The sequence below is a fragment of the Geotrypetes seraphini genome, chromosome 14, assembly GCF_902459505.1.
Source record: "Geotrypetes seraphini chromosome 14, aGeoSer1.1, whole genome shotgun sequence".
NCBI classification, from domain to species: Eukaryota; Metazoa; Chordata; class Amphibia; order Gymnophiona; family Dermophiidae; genus Geotrypetes; species Geotrypetes seraphini.
In genome coordinates, this window is record NC_047097.1 from 61,984,065 (window position 1) to 62,010,854 (window position 26,790).

General features: G+C 43.5%; 2 protein-coding genes across 2 annotated transcripts; both read right to left on the bottom strand.

Moving 5' to 3' along the window:
• Positions 1–3,360: 3,360 nt before the first annotated feature.
• On the bottom strand, positions 3,361–26,420 carry LOC117347982 (proto-oncogene Mas-like). Its single transcript, XM_033919523.1, has 2 exons — positions 26,249–26,420; positions 3,361–4,581 (listed from the first exon to the last, which is right to left on the bottom strand). The coding sequence occupies exon 2, from the start codon at positions 4,404–4,406 to the stop codon at positions 3,453–3,455; it is 954 nt and encodes a 317-aa protein (XP_033775414.1). The 5' UTR covers positions 4,407–4,581; positions 26,249–26,420; the 3' UTR covers positions 3,361–3,452.
• LOC117348123 (proto-oncogene Mas-like) lies at positions 23,154–23,798 on the bottom strand. Its single transcript, XM_033919826.1, has one exon. It carries the CDS (start codon positions 23,796–23,798, stop codon positions 23,154–23,156), a length of 645 nt encoding a protein of 214 aa, XP_033775717.1.
• Positions 26,421–26,790: the final 370 nt, after the last annotated feature.

Below are 26,790 nucleotides of genomic sequence, written 5' to 3' on the forward strand. Positions count from 1 at the left end.
GTAAAAAAACAAAAACTTGAATTCCTGCCCAGGACTGGAACAATCTTTGCTCTCTGACTGGGAACTGGATAACATGTGGATTCCAGCAGCTTGGCGACTTTTCAGAGGAAAATTGGGAACTCCCCTGCAATCATTCATTTGGGTACTTTCAAGTTCAGAATTACATTTCACCTACAGAAGGAGCCACGGAATGAAAAGAAAACCAGAATTTTAGATAATTTTATTCTGAATATTCTTAGTCAATGTAATAAAATGGTGGTACACTTTTACCTGGAATAATACAAAAGTCCAACATCCAAAACTTGAACAAAATATCTTTGGAATATGAAATGGGCTTACCTTCCTCTGCCACAAATTATGTTACCACGAGACAAGGGTGGCTTGGGGTTTTTTAATTCTAAGCTTTTAAGAACATAATAATAGCCATACTGGGTCAGACCAATGGCCCATCAAGCCCAGTAGCCCGTTCTCATGGTGGCCAATCCAGGCCATTAGTACCTGGCCAAAACCCAAAGAGTAGCAATGTTCCAGCATCTCAAAGAATAGCAAGATTCTGGAACCCCAATGAGAGCAACATTCTAGAGCTGAGATTGTGATGTCATAATGCCTCAGAGCCAACCTCATCAGTGATGTTACAATGGCTTGACTGTCCTATACTTGGCACACATAAGAGCATAAGAACAGCCTTACCAATGGTCCATCAAACCCAGTAGCCCTTTCTCACGGTAGCCAATCCAGGTCACTAGTACCTGGCCAAAACCCAAAGAGTAGCAACGTTCCAGCATCTCAAAGAATAGCAAGATTCTGGAACTGAGATTGTGATGTCATAATGCATCAGAGCCAACCTCATCAATGATGCTACAATGGCTTAATTGTCTTATACTTGACTCACGTAAGAACATAAGAATAGCCTTACTGGGTCAGACCAATGGTCAATGACAGCAACAGCTGCTGAACGTGTCACAGAAACAGACCTCGCACTCCTTGGCTACTGGTATGAAATGTATTTATTAGCAATAAATGAAAGTTAGCAAAAGCCATTGAAATGCAGCACTCAAGGCAGGTAAGGATAATATACATACAATGTAGCTGGCTTCTGTCTTAGGATTCATCTCTTCTCCTCTCCTCCTTCCTCTCTTATTCCATCCAGCATAACATTTATATACTTTAGTTCAGTAGCCTAAGATACAGATTACATACTTGCTTTTCTATTGGCTATATGGTGTAAACACTTATCATGGAGCCATACTGAAACGTGATGTCACCTGGTGCCAAAACTGACCTTTCTATATTTCCCTGACAAATGCATTTCCAATACTAAGGCTAATAACTCCGGAGAACAGGCCCCCACTTTTCTGAGTTACACTGTCCTTCGCTAGTACTTCTTAGGAGGACCTCTTATCATGTACTGTACTGTTCTGAAAAGTCCCAAAAGTGATGCCACAGTTAGGAGATCTGACTGCTGGTTTCTGGAGCAAAGGTGACTCTCTCTTACTGACAGAGAGGAAAATGACTGCTTAGAAGTTTGAATTCATATGCACAATGTCTCTCTTAGAAATATAACTATTTGGGATTCTCAGGGGTCTTCGCCTACAATATATGCAGGTCTTATGCTTGCGTCTTCTTCTGCCTACATTTTCATGCAGGTCTTACTCACGATTCTCCTCTAATTCGTCCTCATCCATCAAGCCCAGTAGCCCGTTCTCATGGTGCCCAATCCAGGTCACTAGTACCTGGCCAAAACCCAAGGAGTTCATACGGCAGGTTCAGCGCTGACTGTGGTTGATTCCACCACAAGATAAGTGTTGCCTTTTTTGCTCTCATTATGGTAACACCCTATGCAAGAACTTATACTCTATTAAACATTTAAAGGTCCAGTTTAAGGGATCTCACCATTAGGAATATTTATAGATAGTAATGTTTAGATAGCACATATACTTGATTTCAAAGGTAGGGAGGGAGGAGTGAGCATACATGATTAAAAACAGAGCACAGGATTTGAGTTCATGAATCTTCTGATATGCTCATCTCCCACAGTATGTTTAATGAGATCTTTCTAGAAGATTAAAGCACAGTGAGCTAAAGTTTTTGGGTGACGAAACAGTTTTTAAAAATTTTGGAAAAATTAATTTCATCATTTTTTTTGGAAAAACGGAAATATGATAATATTTATGATCATCCTATTAACCCCCTTTTTCTTCTCTTTATTAACCTTTTGATATGGGTAGGATGTTAGCTTGAGAGCCTGCGTCTGATTATTCACCACTTATGAGATATTCAGGAAACGCCTCAAAACCCACCTATTCCCGAAAGACCTAGACAGCTGACACACTTCCCTCTTTCCCCTCTCTTGCCCTTTCTCCCAATTGTTCCCCACATCCCTTAAGTTAATTCAACTTGTACGTCAACTCAACTTGTACCCCAATAATCTTTTGTAAACCGCATAGAACTTAACGGTATTGCTTACATTTAAGACTCTTTTCTTCAAAACTCCTGCATTTATCTATAAATATTTGATTCCATACTCCACCAACCGAACATTAAGATCCACAGAACAACATTTATTATCAATCCCATCTCTAAAAATCATAAGCACCCGTCGGCAGGTAATTTTCTCTGTATCAGCTCCCCAACTTTGGAATTCTCTCCCTATCTATTTAAGGGAAGAATCCAATATAGAAAAATTCAAAGGTAAACTGAAGAGTTTTCTCTTTAACGATGTTTTTGCTAATTAACCATCTAATTTTTTATCACAGTATATTATTTACTCATAAGCTTCATCGAAGCTTTAATTCTTTCCCTTTCCCCTTTTGTGCTTCCCTTATTTGTTCCTTACTCTTTAAACATATTGTAACTCTTCCCCATATTTTTCCTCACGTATCTTGTTTTTTAATGTATTGTCTGTCTTTTAATGTATTTTTCCCTCAAATTTGTAATTTTAGTAATTTGTAAATCGCTTAGAATTTGGATTAAGCGTTTAATCAAAATACAATAAACTTGATAAACTTGATATATAAACTGTTATTATTATTATTATTCAAAACTCAAGGAAGCAATATTCCATGCGCAAACTGCAGACAATGGTACAAGATGCAGGCTAAGTTTATTACTACTCCACCTAAGTTACAAACCAGGGGACCCGACACGGTCCGTGTTTCGGTTAACACGCCTTCATCAGGGGCCCATGATCTGAAAGGGATCAAATTGAACCACAGCGACTAATGTTGCTCTCCACAGACTTTTGTATATGTTTTTTGCGGTTCGATTTGATCCCTTTCAGATCAGGGACCCCCTGATGAAGGCGTGTTAACCGAAACACAGAGCGTGTCGGGTCCCCTGGTTTGTACTTAGGTGGTGACATTAACCGAAACATATTATTGTTCTAATAAACTTAGCCTGCATCTTGTACCGATCCAGGGCAAGCAGTGGCTTATCCAATTATCTCAGGGGCTTTAAACATTAAATGACAGAACGTTAGTATTTGCTCTGTTGGAATTAAGGGTCATCTCTTCATCCTTTTCATATATGAAGACCCTCTGAAGAGCCACCTTGATAGAGGCCCGGCCCCTCTGCTTGCCGCTGCTCCCTATGAGGAAGTATACAAACGGGTTGGCTGTGCTGCTGATAACAGAAAACAAGAGGGCAGAAAACATGAGTCTGTTTGGAAGATGGATATAACAAATGTACATTATCGTCAATAACAGCTTGAAAGGCAGAGCAAAAATGAGGAAGATGAGTACTGTAACCATGATGACCAAGTAGAGCTTCGGTGGGTGCCGATGCTGTGAGGTCCTCTGGATCTTGATGAGCAGAGTCATGCTGGAGAGCACCATGAGTGGGGTAAAGAAAAGGAAGGTTATAACACCAGTGGAAAGAAACACAGATTTTAGACAAAGTAGGTACCATTTCAGTGGAAGGCAGAGAAATGATTCTATTCCAGTAACCAAGGAGGACAAAGTCCACAGGATGGTGCACACAATAGCAGACTGGTGCTTAGGGCGCTTGAAGTGGTACCACAGTGGGTATAAGATGGACAGACAGCGCTCCAGGCTGATGGCTGTCAGGAGGTACAGCCCTGTGTTATATGCCAGCCTATGACTGAATGCAATGATTTTCACATATATTAAATGTATCCCATTCCTTGGGAGACTGAGTAGGACTGCAGCGATGACACAGAGGAGGAAAAGGAGATCTGCCACAGCCAGATTCAGGATGTAGACGATGAATTTATTCCTCTTGATCTTGAAACTGAGGAAGTAGAGGACAATCCCATTTCCAATCGTTCCCAAGACAGCGATGATCACCGAAAGGAAGAGCAGACTTATTTCCAAGGGTGAAAAGTCATCAAAAAAAGTAGTTCTTGTCCAATTAGATGTTAATATTGCTGTGGTGTTGTGTTCATTCATGGTAAGATTTTTTTTGTGGGGATAGAGATAGTGCTGCAGGAAGATCTTTCCACGTTATTTATTTTTATATTTATTTATTATTAATTGATGCAGTTCTCTCTCTTCCCTATAGGTGGTGCTGCAGCTCTCTTTCACTTCCAGAGAGTGGGTCCGATCTTCCTCTTCTAGACTGTGACTAGAAAAGGAGATAGAGCATGATTATTTTGATGTGAGATTTGAAGTCTTTATTCAAACTTATCATCTTGCAGTTGTTGTGGAAGCCTCAAAATCACAATTTTGCAACATTCCTGCCCCTCCCCCCATGATTACTCTCCCTCCCTCCTTCCCTCCTTCCTCCCACTTGTTCCTGTTCTGTGATGCTGCTCAAATGGAAATGGTTGCTGTTGCAGGAGGTCCCAGAAGCTGTTTTGTGGTTAGAAGCATCCCTCACTCCTGCCCCCTGCTGGTTGTATTTCGCTGATTGTCCAGCTCTTTTTAGTGTAAACCGCCTAGAACATTTGGTTATGGCGGTATAAAAGAATAAAGTTATTATTATTCTTCACAAAATAGCTGCCCAAACCTCCCACAGCAGTCTCACAGAGCTCATTAGAGAAGCCTCAGCAGAAATTTCCATTGGAGCACCAGCCCATGCAGGAATGAGTGGGTTATAAAGAGGTTTTAGAAAACCAGGGCTTCCCAGGATAGGCCTGGGGAGGGCCCACCGGTGTCAGGCGGGAGGGGGAGAGGATAACAGTAATCATGGGAGGGGGATGCCTAAATTTAGACACTAGGAAAAGCCTAGTTTATCAAAAAGGGTACATACGTCATGGAATACTACATTCCGGGAAATAAAGGCATTAATAGGGTTACCAGATTTTGTAGCCCTCCCCCTCCCCCCCCCCCAGTTTCACCCCAGCCTAGGGTTACCATATATCCGGATTTCCCCAGGCACGTCCTCCTTTTCGAGGACAAGTCCGGGGGTCCGGACGGCTTTTCAAAACCTGGCACTTTGTCCAGATTTTTGAAAAGCTTCCTGCCAAAATCGCGTCGGGAAGGGGCGTCCGCGCATGCGTTCACGTCTGTGCATGCACGGACGCCATCTGGGGGGTGGGAATGGGGGGCAGAATGGGGCGTGACACAGGGGGAACTGGGCAGAAGTTGGTTGGTTGGGCTGAGAACTTTCCAGCACCCCTTGGTAGTGTGAAGAGTTTCAGTCTCTGGTAGCCAGAGCTGAGATTGTGATGTCATATAATGCCTCATTCCACCAATAAGAGCCAACCTCAACAGTGATGTCACAATGGCTTGATTGTCCTAAGCTTGGCTCACTTTTATTACATACGAGGGGGGTGCTGAAAAGTTCTCGGCCCAACCAACCCACTTCCTAAATTCTGAGCCTTATTATGCCACTGGAGCTGAAAAGCGCATTATCTTATTTTGCTAAGTGCCAATTGGCAGAAATGAAACTCCGTGTTTTGACATTGTTTCAGATCATTGAATGAATCACATCCGCGTCATTCTCGTCTTGGTTGGGCTGAGAACTTTCCAGCACCCCCTCGTATGGCAGAATCAGGGTGCATAGATGCCAAAATAGAATCCGCACTTAGCACGCGGCACTTTGATGCTTAATTTTGGCTCATTTTGCAGATTTACCCCCTATATGGGCGAGAAGAAAACTCTTAAACCAGATATGCTAGAACACAGGCTGCCAATGTTTACAGACTCGACTTTCCTTTCCGAGTAAAGCAGCTTGACAACAAGGTTTTGAAACTCTTTAAAAGGAGATGATTTAGCAGCACTGTGAAGAGTGTTGCAACAGTCCAGCCGATCAATGTTAAAAGCACGGATTAGGGTTCTGAGTGTGTCCTTTTCAAATAAGAAGAATCTGTTCCTCATAATTTGCACACTGACCAGTAACTTAAAGCAGTGTTTTTCAGCCTTTTTACACCTATGGACCGGCAGAAAAAAAAGAATTATTCAGTGGACCGGCATTAGTCTGTGGACCGGCGGTTGAAGAACACGGGGCTAAGTCGTGGGCCGGACCCTGCCCATCTCTACCCAATCTCCACCCCAGACCCCGCCCCCATAATAGTACTAATTGCACCTTGCACGTCCCGTGCCTCATCTGGAAGCCTTCCCTCTGACGTTGCAACGTCAGAGCGAAGGCTTCCGGTTCAGGCGCAGGATGCCCGTAGGAGCCACTGCTCGTGGCTTTGTGCACTGAATCAGTTAGGAAGAGGGAGCTGGCTCGAAGATAACGCCGCATCGATTGCACTGTGGACCGGCGGTTGAAGAACACTGGGCTAAGTCGTGGGCCAGACCCCGCCCCCATAATAGTACTAATTGCACTTTGTACGTCCCTTGCCTCATCTGGAAGCCTTCCCTCTGACGTCAGAGGGAAGGCTTCCGGTTCAGGCGCAGGATGCCCGTAGGAGCAACTGCCTGTGGCTTTGTGGACTGAATCAGTGAGGAAGAGGGAGCTGGCTCGAAGATAACGCCGCATCGATCGCACCGTGGACTGGCGGTTGAAGAACACTGGGCTAAGTCGTGGGCCGGACCCTGCTCATCTCTACCCAATCTCCACCCCAGACCCCGCCCCCATAATAGTACTAATTGCACCTTGCACGTCCCGTGCCTCATCTGGAAGCCTTCCCTCTGACGTTGCAATGTCAGAGAGAAGGCTTCCGGTTCAGGCGCAGGATGCCCGTAGGAGCCACTGCCCGTGGCTTTGTGCACTGAATCAGTGAGGAAGAGGGAGCTGGCTCGAAGATAACGCCGCATCGATCGCACCGTGGACTGGTGGTTGAAGAACACTATTTTGGGCTTGATGCACGTGCTGGCCCTGTGGATCGGCAGGAAATTTCTGTGGACCGGCACCGGTCCATGGACCAGTGGTTGAAGAACACTGACTTAAAGGATCTTTACATCAGAACCAGATGCAGTATACTAAAAAACCACTAGCTCGCCTTATCCATTCCTTTGCATATGAAAGATAAAGAACAACCTATCTTCCCTTCTATGCATACGGTATTAAAAACGTATGACAATCTCATGAAAATCAAATGGCCACGAATCGCGTCACATATTGTTATGGCATAATGACCACATCAAGATACAAGACAGACCGCTAAATTGGATATTATGGCAGCAAGGCCGAATTTGGACTATTCATGATTTGCTCAAGAATGCTAGTTGGAAATCCTTTAGCGAGCTTCAGGCCTGCTACAATTTACCCCATCATCAACAGTGTCGGATACATTTGAGGCACCGTTTGAATGCTGTCTTTCCAGAACTGATGCCATTTTTATAAACTTCCTGGATCTGCATTCACAAACTATTAAACTCTAAATACGCCTGTTTTCCCTCTAGGCCAGGGGTGTCAAAGTCCCTCCTCGAGGGCCGTAATCCAGTCGGGTTTTCAGGATTTCCCCAATGAATATGCATTGAAAGCAGTGCATGCACATAGATCTCATGCATATTCATTGGGGAAATCCTGAAAACCCGACTGGATTCCGGCCCTCGAGGACCGACTTTGACACCTGTGCTCTAGGCGTTTAGAGCAGTGATTCCCAACCCTGTCCTGGAGGAACACCAGGCCAATCGGGTTTTCAGGCTAGCCCTAATGAATATGCATGAGAGAGATTTGCATATGATGGAAGTGATAGGCATGCAAATTTGCTTCATGCATATTCATTAGGGCTAGCCTGAAAACCCAATTGGCCTGGTGTTCCTCCAGGACAGGGTTGGGAACCACTGGTTTAGAGACAGGGGAAAGGCCTAAGCTGGTTTTAGATACGTCTAAAACCAGCTTTGATTATCGGTACTTGGACGATCTGGCTTTTTGATCGTCCGAGTGCCAATTTATGCCACTTTTCAGACATTTTTTTGTTTTGATTATGAGCCCCTAAGTGGTTTACATTCAGGTACTCAAGCATTTTCCCCTATCTGTCCCAGTGGGCTTACACTCAATCTAATGTACCTGGGGTAATGGGGGGGTTAAGTGACTTGCTAAGGGTCACAAAGAGCAGTGTTGGATTTGGGTACTGAGGGATGAGGGTACTGAGGCTGTAGCTCTAACCTCTGTGCCACATACTACCCACAAGTTCTTCCTTGTGTCCAGTGGCGTAGTAAGGGGGAGAGGGTGAGTGGGGTTGCTTCGATCTGGTTCTCACCAAGAAGAAGATGTTTGGAAAGAAGTATGGTACACAATGGACCTCTTCTACTAAACTGCGCTATTGGTTTTAGTGCAGAGAGCCGCGCTGAATGGCCCGTGCTGCTCCCGACGCTCATAGGAACTCAATGAGCTTTGGGAGCAGCGCGGACCATTCAGCACGGCTCTCTGCGCTAAAACCGATAGCGCGGTTTAGTAGAAGAGCGGGGTATGTTTAGATCTTCTCGATCCGCTAGTGTTCTTCAATCAATCTTCTTTTGGTTGCATAGAAAGCACTGGACCCCAACAAAAGTGGCTAAATTTTCAAACGGTAATTCTACGATGTGCTGGTCCTGCAATGCTCAAGAAGGGTCCTTAGCACACATGATATACCATTGAAAGCGTCTAAATGTTTACTGGAGCGGAGTCTGGGAAACTATCTCCTCTATATTGAACGTACAAGGACCTTTTTGCGACGTTTCTTTGCATTTGGTGAATTCTGACGTCGCAAAGCTGGAAACAACCCTAGATACAGTAGAAAAATGGATGATGGATCATAAACTAAAACTAAACTCAGAAAAAACAAAATTCCTCCTGCTCGAAAAAGCCAAATCTCCTACCATCACAGAACTGATAATCAAAAATACCAAATACCCAATACAACCCGAACTAAAACTACTAGGAGTCACCATAGACAGATGTTGCACAATGCAGTCCCAAATCAACAAGACGACCCAGAAAGCTTTCCTAACCATGAGAAACCTACGCAAAATCTGAAAATTCTTCAACCAAACACAATTCAGACTAGTCGTACAATCCCTAGTCTTAGGTCTGCTGGACTATTGCAACTCCCTATATCTTCCTTGTTCAGCCATTATGATAAAGCAACTCCAGACCATACAAAACACCGCCCTCAGACTGATCTACTCACTTAGAAAATATGATCACATAACAACCGCCTTCTTAGACTCCCACTGGCTACCCATACAAGCACGAATTCAATTCAAATTCCTCTGCCTATTATACAAAGCAATACAAGGCTCTTCCCCATCCTACCTAAACAACTGCTTAAACCAGATCTCCACCACAAGACAAAGAAGAACCCCAAATCCTTTTGCCTTCCCTCCACTCAAAGGCACACAACGCAAGAAAATGTTTGACAACCTTCTGGCAACACAAGCAGCAAAACTCAACCATTCCATCTCCAACCTGCTGACAACATCGGACGACTTCAAAATATTCCGTAAAGAAATCAAAACCCTGCTTTTTAAAAAATTCATCCAAAAACCTTAAACCACTTCACCTACCTCCAGCTAAGTTCACCTACCTCCAGAAAATTCACCTACCTCGACTGAACTCATCTACCACCAGACAATCCTCCCCCAAGTATCACACCTAATCACCCTTCAAGTAAACAGACCATAAAAAGATTGTAATCTTGCCTACTCTAACTGTGTTCCATTTGCTAATATCACACTGCTAGGCACTGTCAGTTTTCTATCCAACCCATAAGATCCCCAAGAAAAAAAAAAAAAAAAAATTGTATCCTCACTGGAAAATGTCCAGTAAAATCCTCTGTAATGTGATCATCTCTGGAAATGTCCAGTCAAATCTTTTGTAATCCGCCTTGAACTGCAAGGTATAGGCGGAATAGAAATCCGTAATGTAATGTAATGTAATGTTTACACTTTGCTGCTACTCTACAATTTTTTGTGACTTTTTTTGTTATCCTTTTTTACCATGGACCCCTGACGAAGGTTTGTCCGAAACACGGACTGTGTCGGGTCACTTGATTGGTAAAAGGGTTTACATATATTTATTTTGTCACAATAAAATTTTGCCTACGTCTTGTACAGATCTGCAGTTTTGTTTTGTCATACCTTGGCTGACCATAACGCGAGGTCGCTTAATATTATGTAATTCTTGGCTTAAAAAAAACCCCACATCTTACACTGCTGGAAAGACCTATCCACGGCTGACTACAACACTTGGTGGAACACGTTGTGCCTTACAGCTAAATAGGAAAGTGTTATTTCTGAAAAACACAAGTCTGTGAGCTCATAGGTCAAAATCTGGAACCCTTTTGCCCCATAACTCCTTTTGCCCCATAAAGTAAAGACATTCAGTTCTTGAGTTCTAATCACATTGGCTGCAACAGAACAAATGCCTTCATCTCCTGGCTCAATTCTCTATATAACTGTTCGATCTCTAGCTCTGTTTTTCAGAAAATTATGGTTACTAGACATTTGGATTTACCCAGACATGTCCTCCAAACACAGCCTCGAATAGATAAGGTTTCTGTGGGGTCAGGTTTGGAACAAGGCAAGATAGTGGCCAGAACGGGGCAGGGCCAGAGCAGAATGGGGCAGGGCCTTGTGTCCTCTTTTTATTTCAAGCAAAAATCTGGTAACTCTACAGGAAATGATTTAACGGAATGTCTTCCACAATTAAATGAACAATAGAACATTAAATAATTCTTAAATAAAATGTGTAACATTATTTCCTTAAAGGTATTTTGGGGGGCATTTTCTACACATGGCATCTAAAAAGATAGACACCTATAATATAGGCACTTATCTCTTGTTGATCACACTTAGGAGCGTTTCATGTAGGTTTTTTTAGGCGCCTAAGCAGTGGCATAGTAAGGGGGGGCAGTACCCGTCCTCCTCTCCACCCCCCCCCGCTCCTTCCCTCCCCCCCGCTGCGTGTGCACCCCTTCCCTTCCCCCATACCTTTAAAATGTTCCAGGCATGAGCAGCATCACGAACTTGCTGCCCGCCTCAGCGTCGGCTCTCTCTGACGTCACTTCCGGGTCCCTCGCTTAGGAAGTGATGTCAGAAGGAGAGCTGACACTGAGGCGGGCAGCAAGTTCGTGATGCTGCTCGTGCTGGAAAAATTAAAAAGATAGGGGGAAGGGAACGGGGGTGGGTGGGAGTGCACACAGCAGGAGGGGTCAGGAAGGAGCGTGGGGGCAGAGAAGAGGGTGGGGGAGGGGCTCACCCTCGCGACGCCGCTGCGCCTAAGTTTTTTTTAGAGAATCTCACCTAGCAGCGCCTAAGTCCTCCTCCGTCCCTAAACATGCCTACATTGGAGTTAGGAGATGCTAGCTGCCATGCGACAGGCGCCTAAGAAGAAAGGCGCCTACACCCAACTGATTTTTTTCCCCCCAATTATGAGCTTGTTAAAACTCATAATTGAAGCCAGTTTACTAATTAATGGCGCCTTTTTTCAAGCTGCGCTAGAGGTTCCTATGAACTTCGGAGCACTTACCTCTCTGGCCTGCGCTAAAAACCTGCAACTCAGCTTGATAAAAGAGGGAGTAAGTTAGGCACCTAACTTTACCGCTTATTTATTTAGGCGCCTCTTATAGAATTTCCTCGTTTTTGTCCAGACCCTCCCAAAAGAACATGCAGCATTTACAATTGATGCAAAATGCAGCGGTCAAACTGATCTTTGGGCTGAGGAAGTTTGACCACGTGACACCCTACTACCGGCAGCTGCATTGGCTGCCAATGGAGGCGCGCGTAAAGTTTAAATTTGCCTGCTTCTGCTTCAAAGCACTACACGGACTTGCCCCTAAATATATAACTGACCTTTTCGTCTTCTCAGCCAACAGACACAAGAGAAGCTCACATTCCAACTTCGTTCCCCCCCCCCCCCCAGTGAGAGGTTGTAAACTGAAAAAACACCATGAACATCTTCTCTCGCACCAAGCAGCATCATGGGGTAAAGACCTAGAACAATTGCTTTCGCCCACTACTTATGGGGAATTTAGGAAACGTCTGAAAACACACCTGTTCCTAAAGTATCTAGACAACTGATCCTCTCATCTCTCTCCCCTCTATAGCGATTAACTTGTTCTATTGATCACTCTCTCCTCAAAAATGGATTTCCTGTCCTATTAACCCTCTTTCTTCCTCCCCTCTTAAAGTCAATCAATTTGTACCTTTGCTTAATCTTTGTAAACCACATAGAACTTCACGGTATTGCGGTATATAAGCTGTTATTATTATTATTATTATTAAACAAGTTATAAAGATTTAATTCCCTTTTCATCGTCCAATTGCCTTGATCTCAATGTGTTACTTTAGGGAAAAAAAATAAGTGATAATTTTCTCCTCACAACTGTCAATTATAGACTTTTTTTTAAAATGGAGAATCATAGAGAAATGGGGCACATTTGCGCCTTCTCCCGGTCCTACTCGCTGCTGATCCATCAGGTACAATCGACCCTATTCCTCATGGCTGCCACTTTTGCCTTCACCAACTGGAGTACTGGCACTCACTGGTTCTCTTCAACACTTCTGGGTTCACCTCCCATATCCCCATTGAACGGCCGATGGTCCTGAATGCCCCATCGACGTCACTGATATCAGCTTTTCCAGTCTGGCCAAAAAGTGCTCTCTCTTTCGCCCTTATTTCCTTCCAGTGGTCTGACTTCCATTGCCACTAGTGTAAGTCAAAACAAATTAATACGATAGAATGATAAAATAAACGACTACGTGTCAGTGAATCTGAAGGAGGTACATGTCCTCTTCTTTGGCCTTACCTCAGAGCATTCTGTAGAGATTCTTTTGTCTTCTCCTCCTTCGTAAATAAAGCCTCCAGTCTCAGGCTTTGGTGACTCTCAGAAGGGAGCATCACGGAGGGAGAGATAATTGCTAGCTATCACTTCCTTTCCCCTCCTTCCCTTCAATGAGGCTGGTCCTCATCTCGCCTGTCTCTTATCAGCCACCACACAAGTCCAGTTTTATCTGTCTTAAGCAGTATTAGATAATCCCCTCATCAAGTGACAATGCACTGCAAATAATCTGTTTTTGTAGGGGTACTCAAATTCTGCCTTGTTTAGGGGTGCAGAGACCTTTAGAGGCTCTACCAGTATTTTGTGCGTTGTGGACCAGTATACTTCCCAGCCCCCTTTTGCTGCATGCCCCTTTTTTTCCCCACGTACCTCTTGAATGTTCCTGGCATTAGCAGCAACCCCTAACCTGCTAGGCGCAGGTCCAGGAAGTGACATCAGAGGAAGAGCTGACGCTGGCACAAGTAGCAGGTTGGGGTTACTGCTCGCACTGGGAATGTTAAAGAGGTATGGGGAAGAAAAGGGATATGACCGGGGGGGGGGAAGGGGGGCAGAAAGGAGGACGGGTGCTGGCGCCCCCAACTGCTCCCCTCCTTCCACTCATGGCTCTTTCTTTTCTCTTTTTTTAAAAACATTAACTTTGTAACTTTCTCCCTTTTTTCCTTATGTATTCAAGTTTGTCTGTATGTCTGTCCGTCTAACCCATTTTAAACAGTACATTGAATTGTATGTTTATTTTATATTTTATTGTAACTCGCTTAGTAAATTATAGATAAGCGATTTATCAAATCTAAATAAACTTGAACTTGAACTTACTACGCCACTGTCCAGTACTGATCCCTTCCGCACTCCACTATTTACTCTCCTCCATTGAGAAAAATGGCCATTTAACCCTACTCTCTATTTTGTGTCCAGTAACCAATTCCTAATCCACAACACAACACTGCCTCCTATCCCTTGACTCTTGAATTTTCTCAGGAATTTTGTCAACAGCTTTCCGAAAATCCAGATACACTACGTCAACCGGATCTTCTTTATTCACCATTCGGTTCAGGTGATTTGGATCCCTCTAGGTGTATAACTGTGTTCTATTTCTGGGGTGATTGTGTCTTTTCTTTTATTAATGGGGTTCCATTTTTGTTTCTGTTTATGAATTTAAAATTCATGTACATTGCCTTCATTTTGTGATAAAGCAAATTTTTAAACATAAGTCTATCTATCCATCCATCCATCCATCTATCCATTCATCCATCTATCTATCCATCCATCCATCTATCCATCCGTCTATCTATCCATCCTAGCTACCCCTTCATATACTTGAACAAATTACTTATTACATTACAGTACATTTATAGACCGCAAAACCTTCCAGATCGATGTGGTTTACATAAGCAAGAGACTGTACAAATCAGCGAATTACAAAATTTGTGACTTAATCATTGATTTCCCCCAAATCTTACAAGCAAAGATGTTTTCAATAGTTTTCGGAATTGCAGATAGGAGCCTGAGGTTGCAATACCATATTCCAACAAGACCTGCAATGTCATCAAGGCCTTCCATTTGCAGCAGTATCGCCCACAAAACAAAAATACACTCCAGCATGTATTTCCATTTTCCCTTCACCCTTCATCATGAAGACCACTTGGAATTTTCTTATTTAACTGCTAAAAAGCAGCAATAACCTAGAGCTAGTCGCTGCTTCCCTCCCCCATAACCAGCCTGATCAATTGCAGGCAAGTTGGGGGGGCCATGAACCAATTCCAATAAATCCTCTCTTGTGCTAAGAAAATTATCCAGTACAACATCAGATAAATGTATATATGCCGGCAATGTGGTAAAACCCAGGACAATCCTTTGTCAAAAGTTCATGTGTAACAGTTGTCTCAAAGTCAAACCCTCTGCAGGGCCACATTTGGGATTTGTAGGTACTTGGAGGACCTCAGAAAAAATAGTTCATGTCTTATTAAAGAAATGACAATTTTGCATGAGGTAAAACTTGTTATAATTTATAAATCTTTCCTTTTGGCTAAGTCTTAATAATAATATTGTAATTTATAGCTAAAGAGACACATGATCGAGAAACTGTTTTATGGAACCTGGTGGGCCGCATGTGGCTCCCGGGCCGCGAGTTTCAGACCACAGATGCTCCTCGACCATCCCACAAATTAAGAAACCTCTAAATTACCCCCTCTTTTTTAAATGTTCAATAGCCTGCACCTGTTTGTCATCCTTCCATACTAAATTGGATTGGATTTATTATATTTGATATGAATCTTAAGTGGCTTACAATACTAATATATTAGAAATGAGAGTTACATTTTCAGTCATTAGAAAAATTTCTCTCTCTGTCCCAGTGGACTAACAATCTAATTTAAATACATGCTAGAGAAATATGAAGAGAAGACAGAGTCGGACTGTGAAAACTATAGGCATTGTTTTCTGGATGCGAGGCCCCTCCACTCCGCTATTCTATTTTAATCAATGGCAGGATTCAAAACAAATGAGTACAAGGGAACTGGCAAGAAACAAAAAAATATATCCCTCTTCATCAAAATCAAGTCGGGACAGGAGAAACGATGAGCCTGTGACAAGGCTGACAGCAACTGTGTCCATCGCATCCCATGCAGAGTCAGCCAGTGAATGCCAATAACCAAAGCAGTCAGGCCCAGATGTTCCCCCAGGGGGGACTCCTCAGCATGCTTTCCAGCCCAAAATATGAAAGAATGCCCAAAAATCCAGATTTAGAAATCTACTGGGATCCGACAAGATGAGAACGCTACAATAAATAGATACAGAATGGAGACAAACAAGAATTAAAGAGAAACTCTCCTCACATACTCACTGAAAGTCCAACTTGGCGGGAGATCCACCCCTACCCGCATCAAAAGAAGCTGCCCCAATTCTAAAAGAGTGAGTCCCGAAGGATGAAGGGTTCAAACCTACCCAACACCAAGACTGGGGGTGCTGTTCACTGTGTCCCGTCACCAGACTTCTGCCAAACCCTGGCAAAATGGAGCAGTCCTGTGAACCCCCGCAGGTAAGTCCAAATGACACTAATTAAACAAGGGACTTCTTCCAAGATGGAAAGATTAGGATGGCGGTTTTGGTTGGAGAATCTATTATTAGGCAAATGGAGGGGCATAATAAAAAAAAAATGTCTAAGTCCCCTTTTGGCCCAAGGCCCTAAACGCTGAAAGTAGCAGCAAGGAAAATGTCCGTTCTCAAAAAAAAACATCCAAAATGAGTATTTTTTTGAGAATGGCCTATCTCTACGTTCAGCAGTTTAATTTCCCAGACCACCAGTACATCTAATCTTAGAACACATTACCAACCCAAAAAATAGCCCAAGTTCCAAACGCCCAAACCAAGATCTTTTAGGCGAAGGAGGAGCCAGTCCTTCGCCTAAAAGCTGGATTCTGTAACTGGCGTCTGTCAAAAACAACACTGGTTACAGAATTTTCCCCCCCCCCCCCCCCGAACTGCCATGAACCACGGGAGAGATTGGGCACCTCTCCTGTTGCGGTTTGTGGCAGTTTGGGGGGGAGGGGAATTGCAATTGCGGTAGGGGAGATGAGCCATCTCTCCTGCCGCGATCGTTGTGGAGGGGGGTTGGCGGGTTTCTGGGGCTGCTGAGCTGATCGCGGCAGCCGCGATCGGCTCATCGGCCCCTATTCGGAACTTATACCTGTTTTGACTTGGTCTAAGTCAAAACGTATAAGTTCCGACTGGGTAACCTGCTAAAATTTTGCTGTACAACTAGAAGTCTAGTTCGGCCCACCTCCCGCCCTTTCCCCTTCTCTAAAAACGCCTCTTTTCGCTCTAGGCGTTTAGAGGCAGGGTAAAGGCCTAAGCTGGTTTTAGATACATCTAAAACCAGCTTTGATTATCGGTACTTGGACATCTGGCTTTTTGATCGTCCAAGTACCAATTTAGGCCACTTTTTGAATTTTTCTTTTTTTTTTTTTTTTTAATTATGAGCCCTATAGAGTAAGAACTAGCAAAGCTGGAAGGCTGGTTAACACAGAATCCTCTTACTCACCATTCATTCTCTCAGGCAATAAAGTAGTCCACACAGCAGTATTGGTCAAAGTACTTAAGTAAAAAGAAAAACCATGTATTTTTATATACTTAAAAATTACAAGCACAGTGAAGGACACATTCAAAAATTTGTAAAGTAAAAGAAAAAGGTTATTACCTAATATACCCCCCCCCCTTTTTTAAAAAAGCGCAGAAGAGGTTTTTAGCACTGGCTAGCTCGCTGAATGCTCTGAGCTGCTCCGATGGTCATAGAATTCCTGTGAGCGTCGGAGCAGCGCACCGGCCGGCGCTAAAAACATCTTCCGCGCTTTTGTAGAAGGGAGGGGATAATTTTTTGAGTAAAAAGTAAAAGTGTCATAACTACAATGAATGTAACTGTTTTTATCCCAACAATTTCATTGGTCTACAATTCAACCCACTTTGCTTTTAGTACGACTAAGGGCCTCGTCTATCAAACTGCGCTGAATGGCCCGCGCTGCTCCCGACGTTCATAGGAGCTCTATGAGCATCGGGAGCAGCGCGGGCCATTCAGCGCGGCTCACCGCGCTACAAACTGCTAGCGCAGTTGGATAGAAGAGGCCCTAAATTTTTTGAAAACGACTGGCATTCATGCAAATGTGTTTGTGAGTCGTTATTAAACCAGCACAGCTAAAAAGGTGTTTCACAAACGCACTGGCAGAAGGTGGATTGCACAGTCTCAGCAAAAAGTTCTTTCAGATCAGTCTAGGTTACAATATTATCGACTTACCCATAGCAAAAAATACTTTATCATCATCATCATCATGACCTGACTCTTTCCATCTCCCCTGGAAAATGTCCAGATATCTTTTTGTAATCCACCTTATTTAACTCTTTTGTAATCCGCCTTGAACCGTAAGGTAATGGCAGAACAGAAATCCATAATGTAATGTAATTATTATTATTATCTACATTAGAAGCACTGTGATTTAACTCATCACTTGCATCTTCATCTTTGTTATCATCATCATGCTGATCAATTACAGAGAAGGCTTTCATAAAGTTTGGGTTTGTCGTCTGTTGTTGTTCTAACAATTTTTCATTTGATGGCAAACTCTGAATATCTTTGAGAACTTATGCAAGAACGCCAAATGAGTGGGAACCCTTCAGTCTTGGAGCCAGACAAGCAAGCTTCTTCTATCAATCCAGTAGATAATCAATCACCTCAGTGTAAAATTTTCCGTGTGATGACCAGCAGTCTGTTGTAGTCGAGACATATGTCTGTTCATGAAGACTTGCTAGCAGCTTCTGCCTCATCTAAGCTTCAAACTGACCCAACTCATCGCTGTTCTGTTTGGCTGGAGACCAGTAACCAGTTCAGCATACACAGCCAACTCCACTGTTCTTATACGTTATATTCACCAAGCAGCATTTAAGATGAAATGATTCATTGTTTGCATGACGAGGTTTGCAATAGCAAAATCCTGTTCCAGGTTTTGCTGTTTGATTTGGTTTACTGAGGAATTGTCGTTTACATCTTGCTTCTGGTTTTCCTTTTAACTGCAAGCATCAGATGTAACTAGGTACTGAAAGTTGTGAAAATTGGTGAAATTATTACTTATGTTTTCTCTACACTAGTTGTAGCTCCTAGTGCAAAGTTGATTCTCTCCTCAGAGGGATATATGTGGTGTTGAGAAACTTTACCTTGGTTGCATTTCTGTTCCAGAGAGACCATCTCATTTGGGTTGCCCTTCAGCAAGGATCATGGAAAGATGAATCAACAGCGTTGCATGATTTGTTGAACAGTTGGGTACAAAGATTGAACATGTGAAGCGAGTGGAGGGCTTCAGGCCAACCCTCTCTCACAAAACCAACTATTTGTTGACTGGCTTTTGTTGCAACATAAAAATTCAAACTGCATTGAGATTTAATATAATTCTGCAGGTCAAAGGCAACAACTCCACTTGCAGGTATATACAGGCGCTTATTACAGTAACAGAGTGAATGTAAATAACCACTGCTAGGCTGGGTAGGCTCATAAGCCTCATGGGTTCTTTTTCTCCTGCTGTCCCCAAACAGTTGGAATTATTAGGAAAGGGGACAGAAAAAAAAAAAAAGACGAAGAATATATTTTAACGCCTTTGTAATGCTTCATTGTGCGACCTGGTCTTGAGCACTGTTTGCAATTCTGGTCGCCATAGCTCAAAAAACATATAGCAGAATTAGAAAAGGTTCTAGGAAGGGTAACCAAAATGAATACGAGGATGGAACTCCTCTCGTTTGAGGAAAGTCTTAAGAGATTAGGGTTCTTCAGCTTAGAAAGAGACGGCAGAGGGGGGCATATGATAAGAGGCCCAGTGACATAATGAGGATAAGAGGCACCGGGGGGCGGTGGCACCCCTCCCCCCGTACGTCTGTAACTTTCCCGACGCAAGCAGCTATCCCTCTGACATCACTTCCTAGGTGCAAAGCCTGGAAGTGACCTCAGAGGGAGAGTCGACACTGGCTCGAGGAGCATGTTGGAGTGGTTGCTCGCGCCAGAGAAGATGTAGAGATACGGTGGGGGGTAGGGGTGGAGTGAAGGTGCGTGCGTGGTGGGGGAGGAGGGGAAAGGATCAGGGGGGTTAGAGAGGAGGACGGGTACCAGCGCCCGGGGTGGACCGCATCCTCCTTACTACGTCACTGTAGAGGTCTACAAAATCCTGAGCGATGTAGGATGGGTAAATATGAATCGATTGTCTATTCTTTCAGAAAGTCCTACTGTGAGAGTATTAGTAGTATAGCCGAGTGTAGGTACCAGGTTCCTGCTGCTCACCACAAAGGCAATGCTGTGGAACAGCGTGGATAGCTATTTCTGTTGTTGGCTCAGATCGCGGGCTGTATCAAGGACATACTGCAACCGAGGCCACGTCTCACCTCCACGTGACCAGCCGGGACTGAACTACCGACCCAATGTAATGCACGTGAGATCTTGCGTAACCATCCTATTTCTGGCACTGCGGCCGAACTGCTGATTTATGGTCATGTGGCGCTTGCAAAGACGCCCTCACTTTCCTGGGGCTTTCCGGAAACTTCCAGAACCACGTATTGAGCAATAGCGGGAGGGACAAAGACTTGCCCCTCTAGATAATAATAATAATAATAATAACTTTATTTTTTCTATACCGCCATAATCTTACGACTTCGAGGCGGTTCACAATGAAGAAAAGCTGTACAAACAGCGAATTACAGGGTAAGGTAGATAAGAGCACATTGGACGGTCAATGAGAGTACAAGGTGAGATACAGGGTCAGTGAATTACAAGAATCACATTAAGTAGCACTATACAATCAGCGAATTGCAGAGCAGATGTGGGTAAGAGAACACTGCGCGGTCAGAGAATTACAAAGTGCAAGAAGGATTAGAAGAAAAAATATACATTGGGTTGTTGGTGATATTACTTGTTTCCATATTATATTAACATGATCGGGCACCAGCGGGGAGTAGGGTAAAAATTGAGGGGGACGTTATGGCTGTCAAAGAGTAACTGGTTCCTGTTGAGGTGAAGAAGGAAATTTGGGTGAGGTGAGTGTCTCTAATTGTGGGGGGAAAAGTCTGTCTAGGGTAGGAATTTCTTGAACCAGGTGGTTTTTAATTCTTTCCGAAAAACACTGTAGTTCTGTCTAGTGGCCTCAGTGAAGTAGCCTAACCAAGTTTGCAGTCTACCGACTTGGAATCTGAAAGGTCTATCTAGAAAGGTTCGATATCTGCAGCCTGAGATTTTCGGGTAAGTAAAGAGGTTGCGATTTCTGGTAGACCTGGTGGAGGAGTGGAATTCAAAATGGGGTAGCAGGTAGTTGGGGGGCCATTCCCCAGATTAGTTTGTAGCAAAGGCAGGAGAATTTGAATGGAATTCGTGCTTCAATTGGTAACCATAGAAACATAAAAATAGACAGCAGATAAGGGCCAAGGCCCATCCAGTCTGCCCACCCTAATGTCCCTCCCCTACCTTCGCCCTGTGAATAGATCCCTTGTGACGATCCCATTTGGCCTTAAAATCAGGCACGCTGCTGGCCTCGATCACATGCAGTGGAAGACTATTCCAGCGATCAACCACCCTTTCTGTGAAAAAGAATTTCCTGGTGTCAGCTCGTAGTTTCCCTCCCCTAATTTTCCACGGGTGCCCTCTTGTTGTCGTGGGACCCTTGAAAAGGAAGATATCTTCCTCCGTCTCTAGTGCAACAGTTTGTAGAAGGGGCTAACATGATCGCTTTTCGTTAGTCCGAATATTAGGCGGACGGCCGTGTTTTGAACTATTCTCAGTTTTCTCAAGTTTTTTTTAGTTATCCCCAAGTAAATGATGTTGCAGTAGTCCAGGGTGGATAGAATCAGTGACTGTACCAATATCCTGAAGGATAGAGGGTCAAAGTACAAAGTATTTTTTTATGGTTTTCAGTTTCCAAAGGTTGAAGAAGCATTTTTTCGTCACCGAGTTTATGTGATCGGTCAGGGTCAAGTGGGTATCCAGGTTGACTCCCAATATTTTTATAGTTTTTTTGTATTGGGTGGTCGCGGCCATTTACATGTATTGTGGTTGTAGTGATTTTTTTCATTTGGGCTTGCCAGGAAAATTTTTGTCTTTTCTAGCTGCACATCAGGGCTAGGGAGCTGCTGTGACGTCAGTCTTGCAGGACGTCATCTACAGTCTTCATAAGGATCATCTGCCTTTTGCTGCCAAATGGATAAACCATCTCTGTTACATAGAAACATGATGGCAGATAAAGGCCAAATGGTCCCTCTAGTCTGCCCAATCGCAGCATCCACTATCTCCTCCTCTCCCTATTGGCTAAGGCTCTTAACATTTGCATTTCCTCTTCTTATAGGCTAAGGCTCTTTACACCTGCATTGTGATGTCATAGAACTTTATGGTTATAGAAACATTGTAACATGATGGCAAACAAAGGCCAAATGGCCCATCTAGTCTGCCCATCCGCAGGAACCATTATCTCTTTCTCTCTCCGACAGATCACCCGTGCCTTCTTGAATTCAGACACAGTCTCTGTCTCCACCACTTCTTTCGGGAGACTGTTCCACGCATCTACCGCCCTTTCTGTAAAAAAGTATTTCCTTTGATTATCATAGTGTAGGTATTATCTGCAGTTCATCTTCATGCTTAGTAAGGCGGTGTGGTGCATTTCCTCTAACAACTTGACAGATAAGAATAAGTGCTTTTCTTTCTTCCATGCCATATGACTTTCATATAGTTTATGGTTTGTTTATTTATATCCCGTCATTGTCCAAGGCGGGTTACATATAATTCTGATTCACTCGTGTTTAGGCTAGACTATACTGTAAATATATATATATATATTTTTAATATATGGCCTGGATCATTGCTTATTAGGATTGGGCTATACAGGATAGAAATTAGATCTGGGGAATATAGTCCAGAGTCTTACATATAATACCATTACACATACATTTTGCTCCTCGTGCACTGGTTCCTTGTAGATTTTCCCTGTAGAAGATATTCCTTATCAGCTTGGTAAATTGCTTAAACAAAGACTAGGGGGCACTCAAATAAGTTTCATGGTTATACTTTTACATCAAATAGGAGAACATACTTTTAACGAATAGTTAAACTTTAGAATGCATTAGCAGAAGATGTGGTAGCAGCAGTTAGTGTATCTGGATTCAAAAAAAAGGCCTGAAAAAGTGCTTTTGTTTGAGTCGTTTATGTTCAAATTCACTGTATTGCACTGTTAATAATTGAAAACTAATAAAGATTTACAAAAAAAGAAGAAAAAAAAAAAAGGTTTGGACCGGTTCCTGGAAGAAAAGTCCATGGTCTGCTATTGAGCTAAAAACGGGGAAAGCCACTGCTGTCCCTAGGACTAGTTGCATGGAACCTTGCTTCCATTTAGGATTCTGCTGGACATTTGCGACCTTGAGTGGCCGCTGCTGGAAGCAGAATACTGGGCGCAAATGAACCATCAGTCTTCCCCAGTATCGCTATTCTTGTTTTTATGTTTAGGATTTTAGACTTAACACTTACATGATAGACTTTTCATACTTCAGTATCTGTTCTGTTGGAGTTGAGGGTGTTGTTCTCTTCTACCTCTTGTTTGAAGACTTTCTGAAGAGCCACCTTGATAGAGGCCCGGCCCCTCTGATTGCTCCGACTTCCTACCAGGAAGTATACAAAGGGGTTGGCTGTACTGTTGATGACAGAGAACAAGATTGTTGAGAGGATAAGCGGCGATGACATGTAGGATCGATGGGTGTACAAAATCAGCATCACCAGCTTGAAGGGCAAAGCAAGGACAAGGAAGATGAGCACTGAGACCACAATTATTACGTACAGTTTCAGTGGGTACTGGTGCTGGCAGCTCCTCTGGATCTTGATGAGCAGAGTCAGGCTAGAGAAGACCATAACCGGAGTGAAAAAAAGAAAGTTTATAATACCAGTGGAGAGGAACACAGATTTTTCACAATTTAGATACTGGTTCCAGTTCAGTGGGTTGCAGAGAAACGATTCTATTCCAGTGACTAAGCATGACAATACCCACAGGAGGACACATACAATGGTGGACTGGTGCTTAGAGCGCCGAGAATGGAACCAGAACGGGTAAAGGGTGGCCAGGCAGCGCTCCAGGCTGATGGCTGTCAGGAGGTAGAGGCCTGTGGTATAGGCCAAGTCTTTGCTGACCATCAGGCTAGTTTGGTATACATTATGCACTATAGTGTCTGATAGAATAGACAGTGTTACAACGCAAGAGAAGAGGAGAAAGAGGAAGTCAGCTAGGGCCAGGTTCAGGATGTAGACGGTGAACATATTCCTCTTGATTCGAAATCCGAGGAACCAGAGAACTATTCCATTCCCAACCAATCCCAAGACAGAAAAGACCAAGGTAAGAGAGAACAGACTTATCTCTAAGGGTGGTAAATACTGATCAGAACTGTAATTCCCAGTCCCGTTAGACTCTAATGTCGTGGTCGAACCGAGGGAGATTGTGCTCAACTCAACCATGATAAGGAAATATGTGGACTCAGCTTCTCTCGCAGGTCTCGGAAGTTCTGCTGTCAGATCTTCCTACTTCTAGGTGGTGCTGCGGCTCTTTCTTGCTCTTGCCGTCCCGTACACGGTGCTCCCAGTTTCTCTCGCTTGTCCTTTTACCTCCAGAATGATACGGCTTTCCATTTATGCTGTGGAGACATAAGGAAAGGGGGTCATTTGACGCTCTGAAAACTTTCTTGGGACATCACCAACCAGCAGCTGCACCAGCCCTATAATCTCAAATTCACGAAAACAGCCTTGCAAACAAATGACAGGAATGTCGTTAATGCAGCGTTTGATTTAAGCGTGGCCTCAGTAGAACACGATGCATTTCTAAAACCACTGCAGAACATAAGCCGTCATGTCAACCACAGGTTTGGGGTGCTTTTCTGGTCTTCTGCAAGCTTACGGTGGAGGTACAGTTGAAGAGGAGGGTGTGGCATAGTGTGTTCAAACTCTGTGCTGCTCCTCTGACCCTGGGCAAGTCACTTAACCCCCCCCACCCCCACCACTGCCCCCAGGTACATTAGATAGATTATGAGCTCACTGGAACAGATAAGGAAACCTGTATGTAAACCACAATACTACAAAAAGGTGGAATACAAGTCCCAATCCCTTACAGTGGGAATTTGGATAGACACTAACATGATTCAAGCTTGCTCTTGTTTCCAAAAATAGACATGAGACACCAGGTTAGTGAGCTAAAAATGACCTAGCCACAAGAAAGCTAACTAAAGCCATCAGAAATAATGCCATTATAAGAGTGGTGAGAAATGCAGTTTTTATGATTATTAGGGTCCTCCATTATGGATCCCCACACTCTGCAGGGTCTTTGCTGCAGGGCCATTGGAGATCTGTCATGAAGACCCCTGCTGGACCACCAGGTACTTTGGTAGGTCTTGAGGGCTATGGGAGAAAAGCCACATCGGAGAAGAGTCACATGTGGCTCGCGAGCTGCAGGTTGCTGACCCCTGTTCTAAGTAATGGATTCTAATGGGATAACAGCTAAGATTTCCTGAAGTCAGGACCTTTGCTTTGAATGAACCATCATCACCTGTGCTCTAACAATGAACCATACCATCCAGTGGATTTAGATCCCAGATAACCACCCACTACGAAATCCCAGAAACACTCTACTGGACCTGGTGCTTAGAAATAGGGAAAGTCCCCTATCCCATGTGGGCTCCATCACCAGTTTCTGGCACATCTCTCCCTGCACAGAATTTAGGATCACTGTACTTTTTAAATGACTCCACAGCTGGGATATTTCAATCAACATCTGGCAGATCAAATTCATTTAGCAATAGTTGCTTCTCTTTCATAGCAATTTTGTGAATGTCACTGAGTAATCATAAGAACGTAAGAACAGAATCAATGTCTTACAGGGACAGACCGAAGTTCAATCAAGCCCAGAATTTTATTTTCAACAGTCACAAGCACCTGGCAAGATCTCGACCCATTTTTCTGTCTGTGAAGGAATTTTTTATATCACTTCTACATAAATACTCATAGATCTTCCATTCCCTCTTTCCAGATTAACCTGCAGTGTCTCTTCTTTACTTCTGTTACCTTAAAATATCTTGTATGTATAATACCACCCTTGGTTTCTTCCAATCCTGCCCTTCCTGAATGGTTTCCAGGTACAACTATATCCCACTCATAAAAGTATTGCCATATTGAGTCAAACCAATGGTCCATCAAGCCCAGAATCATGATTCCAGCTGTGGTTAATTCAGGATACAAGTGCTTGGAAGGATCCCAAAAACTAACAAGATTCCAATGCTGCTAACTCCCAGGAATGGTTCTTTATTTGTCACACAAGAAAATATACAAAAAGCAACGGAATTCTCATTCAATATTTATATACTGTTGGCTAGCCAGCGGTGGGGGGGTTAAGCTCAAGAGAAAAACGTTAACACTGAAACGTGGAGAAAAAGCCTCAGTGTCTTATTTTAGAAACAGCAATCATTAATGATTTCAAGCTGCTCAACTCTTATCATGGGCAGTAAACAACAAAAAAAAAAAAAACAACTCCACGTGGTAATGAAAATTTCTAACAGGGGCCTAAGACCACTACTTTGAAGGAGAATTAATCTATACCTTACCTGTTGTGCAAATTTCTCCCATCAAAGTTTTGGAAAGTTCAGTCAGACACGTTGTCACAGAGATCAATCGTTTTTTTCCTCTCTCTCAAAGAAATGCAGAGATCTAGCGACATGGGTCTCCTGCTGTTTGGGTCATGTTCAGAGACAGATTCCGGCAAAATGGAGTTGGTAAGGGATTTGCTGCTGTCTAGGAAAGACCAGTGTTGGACTGGACACAGCACTCATCATAGAGTGTGAACAGTGCCCTGCCTCCTCCTCCTCCTCCTATTTCTAGATGGGACTGAGCAGAACTATGTCCTCCAACTTTTTCTGCATCCCAGGGGAGAAGTTATTGAATGCAGACGGATTCTCTTTCCCAGCATTTATCTGCAGTAGTAAGAAGGGAAAGGCAAATAGGGCCAGATGAGCTAAAGGGTTTTTCTCATTGTGTATCTATGAGAAAAATGCTTCATACAGACGGAAAGACCAAAAAAACAGAGACAATTTCAGATGCCAAAGGTGACCCATCCCAAAGCTGGAGATTTACCAGCATTTCTCCATCT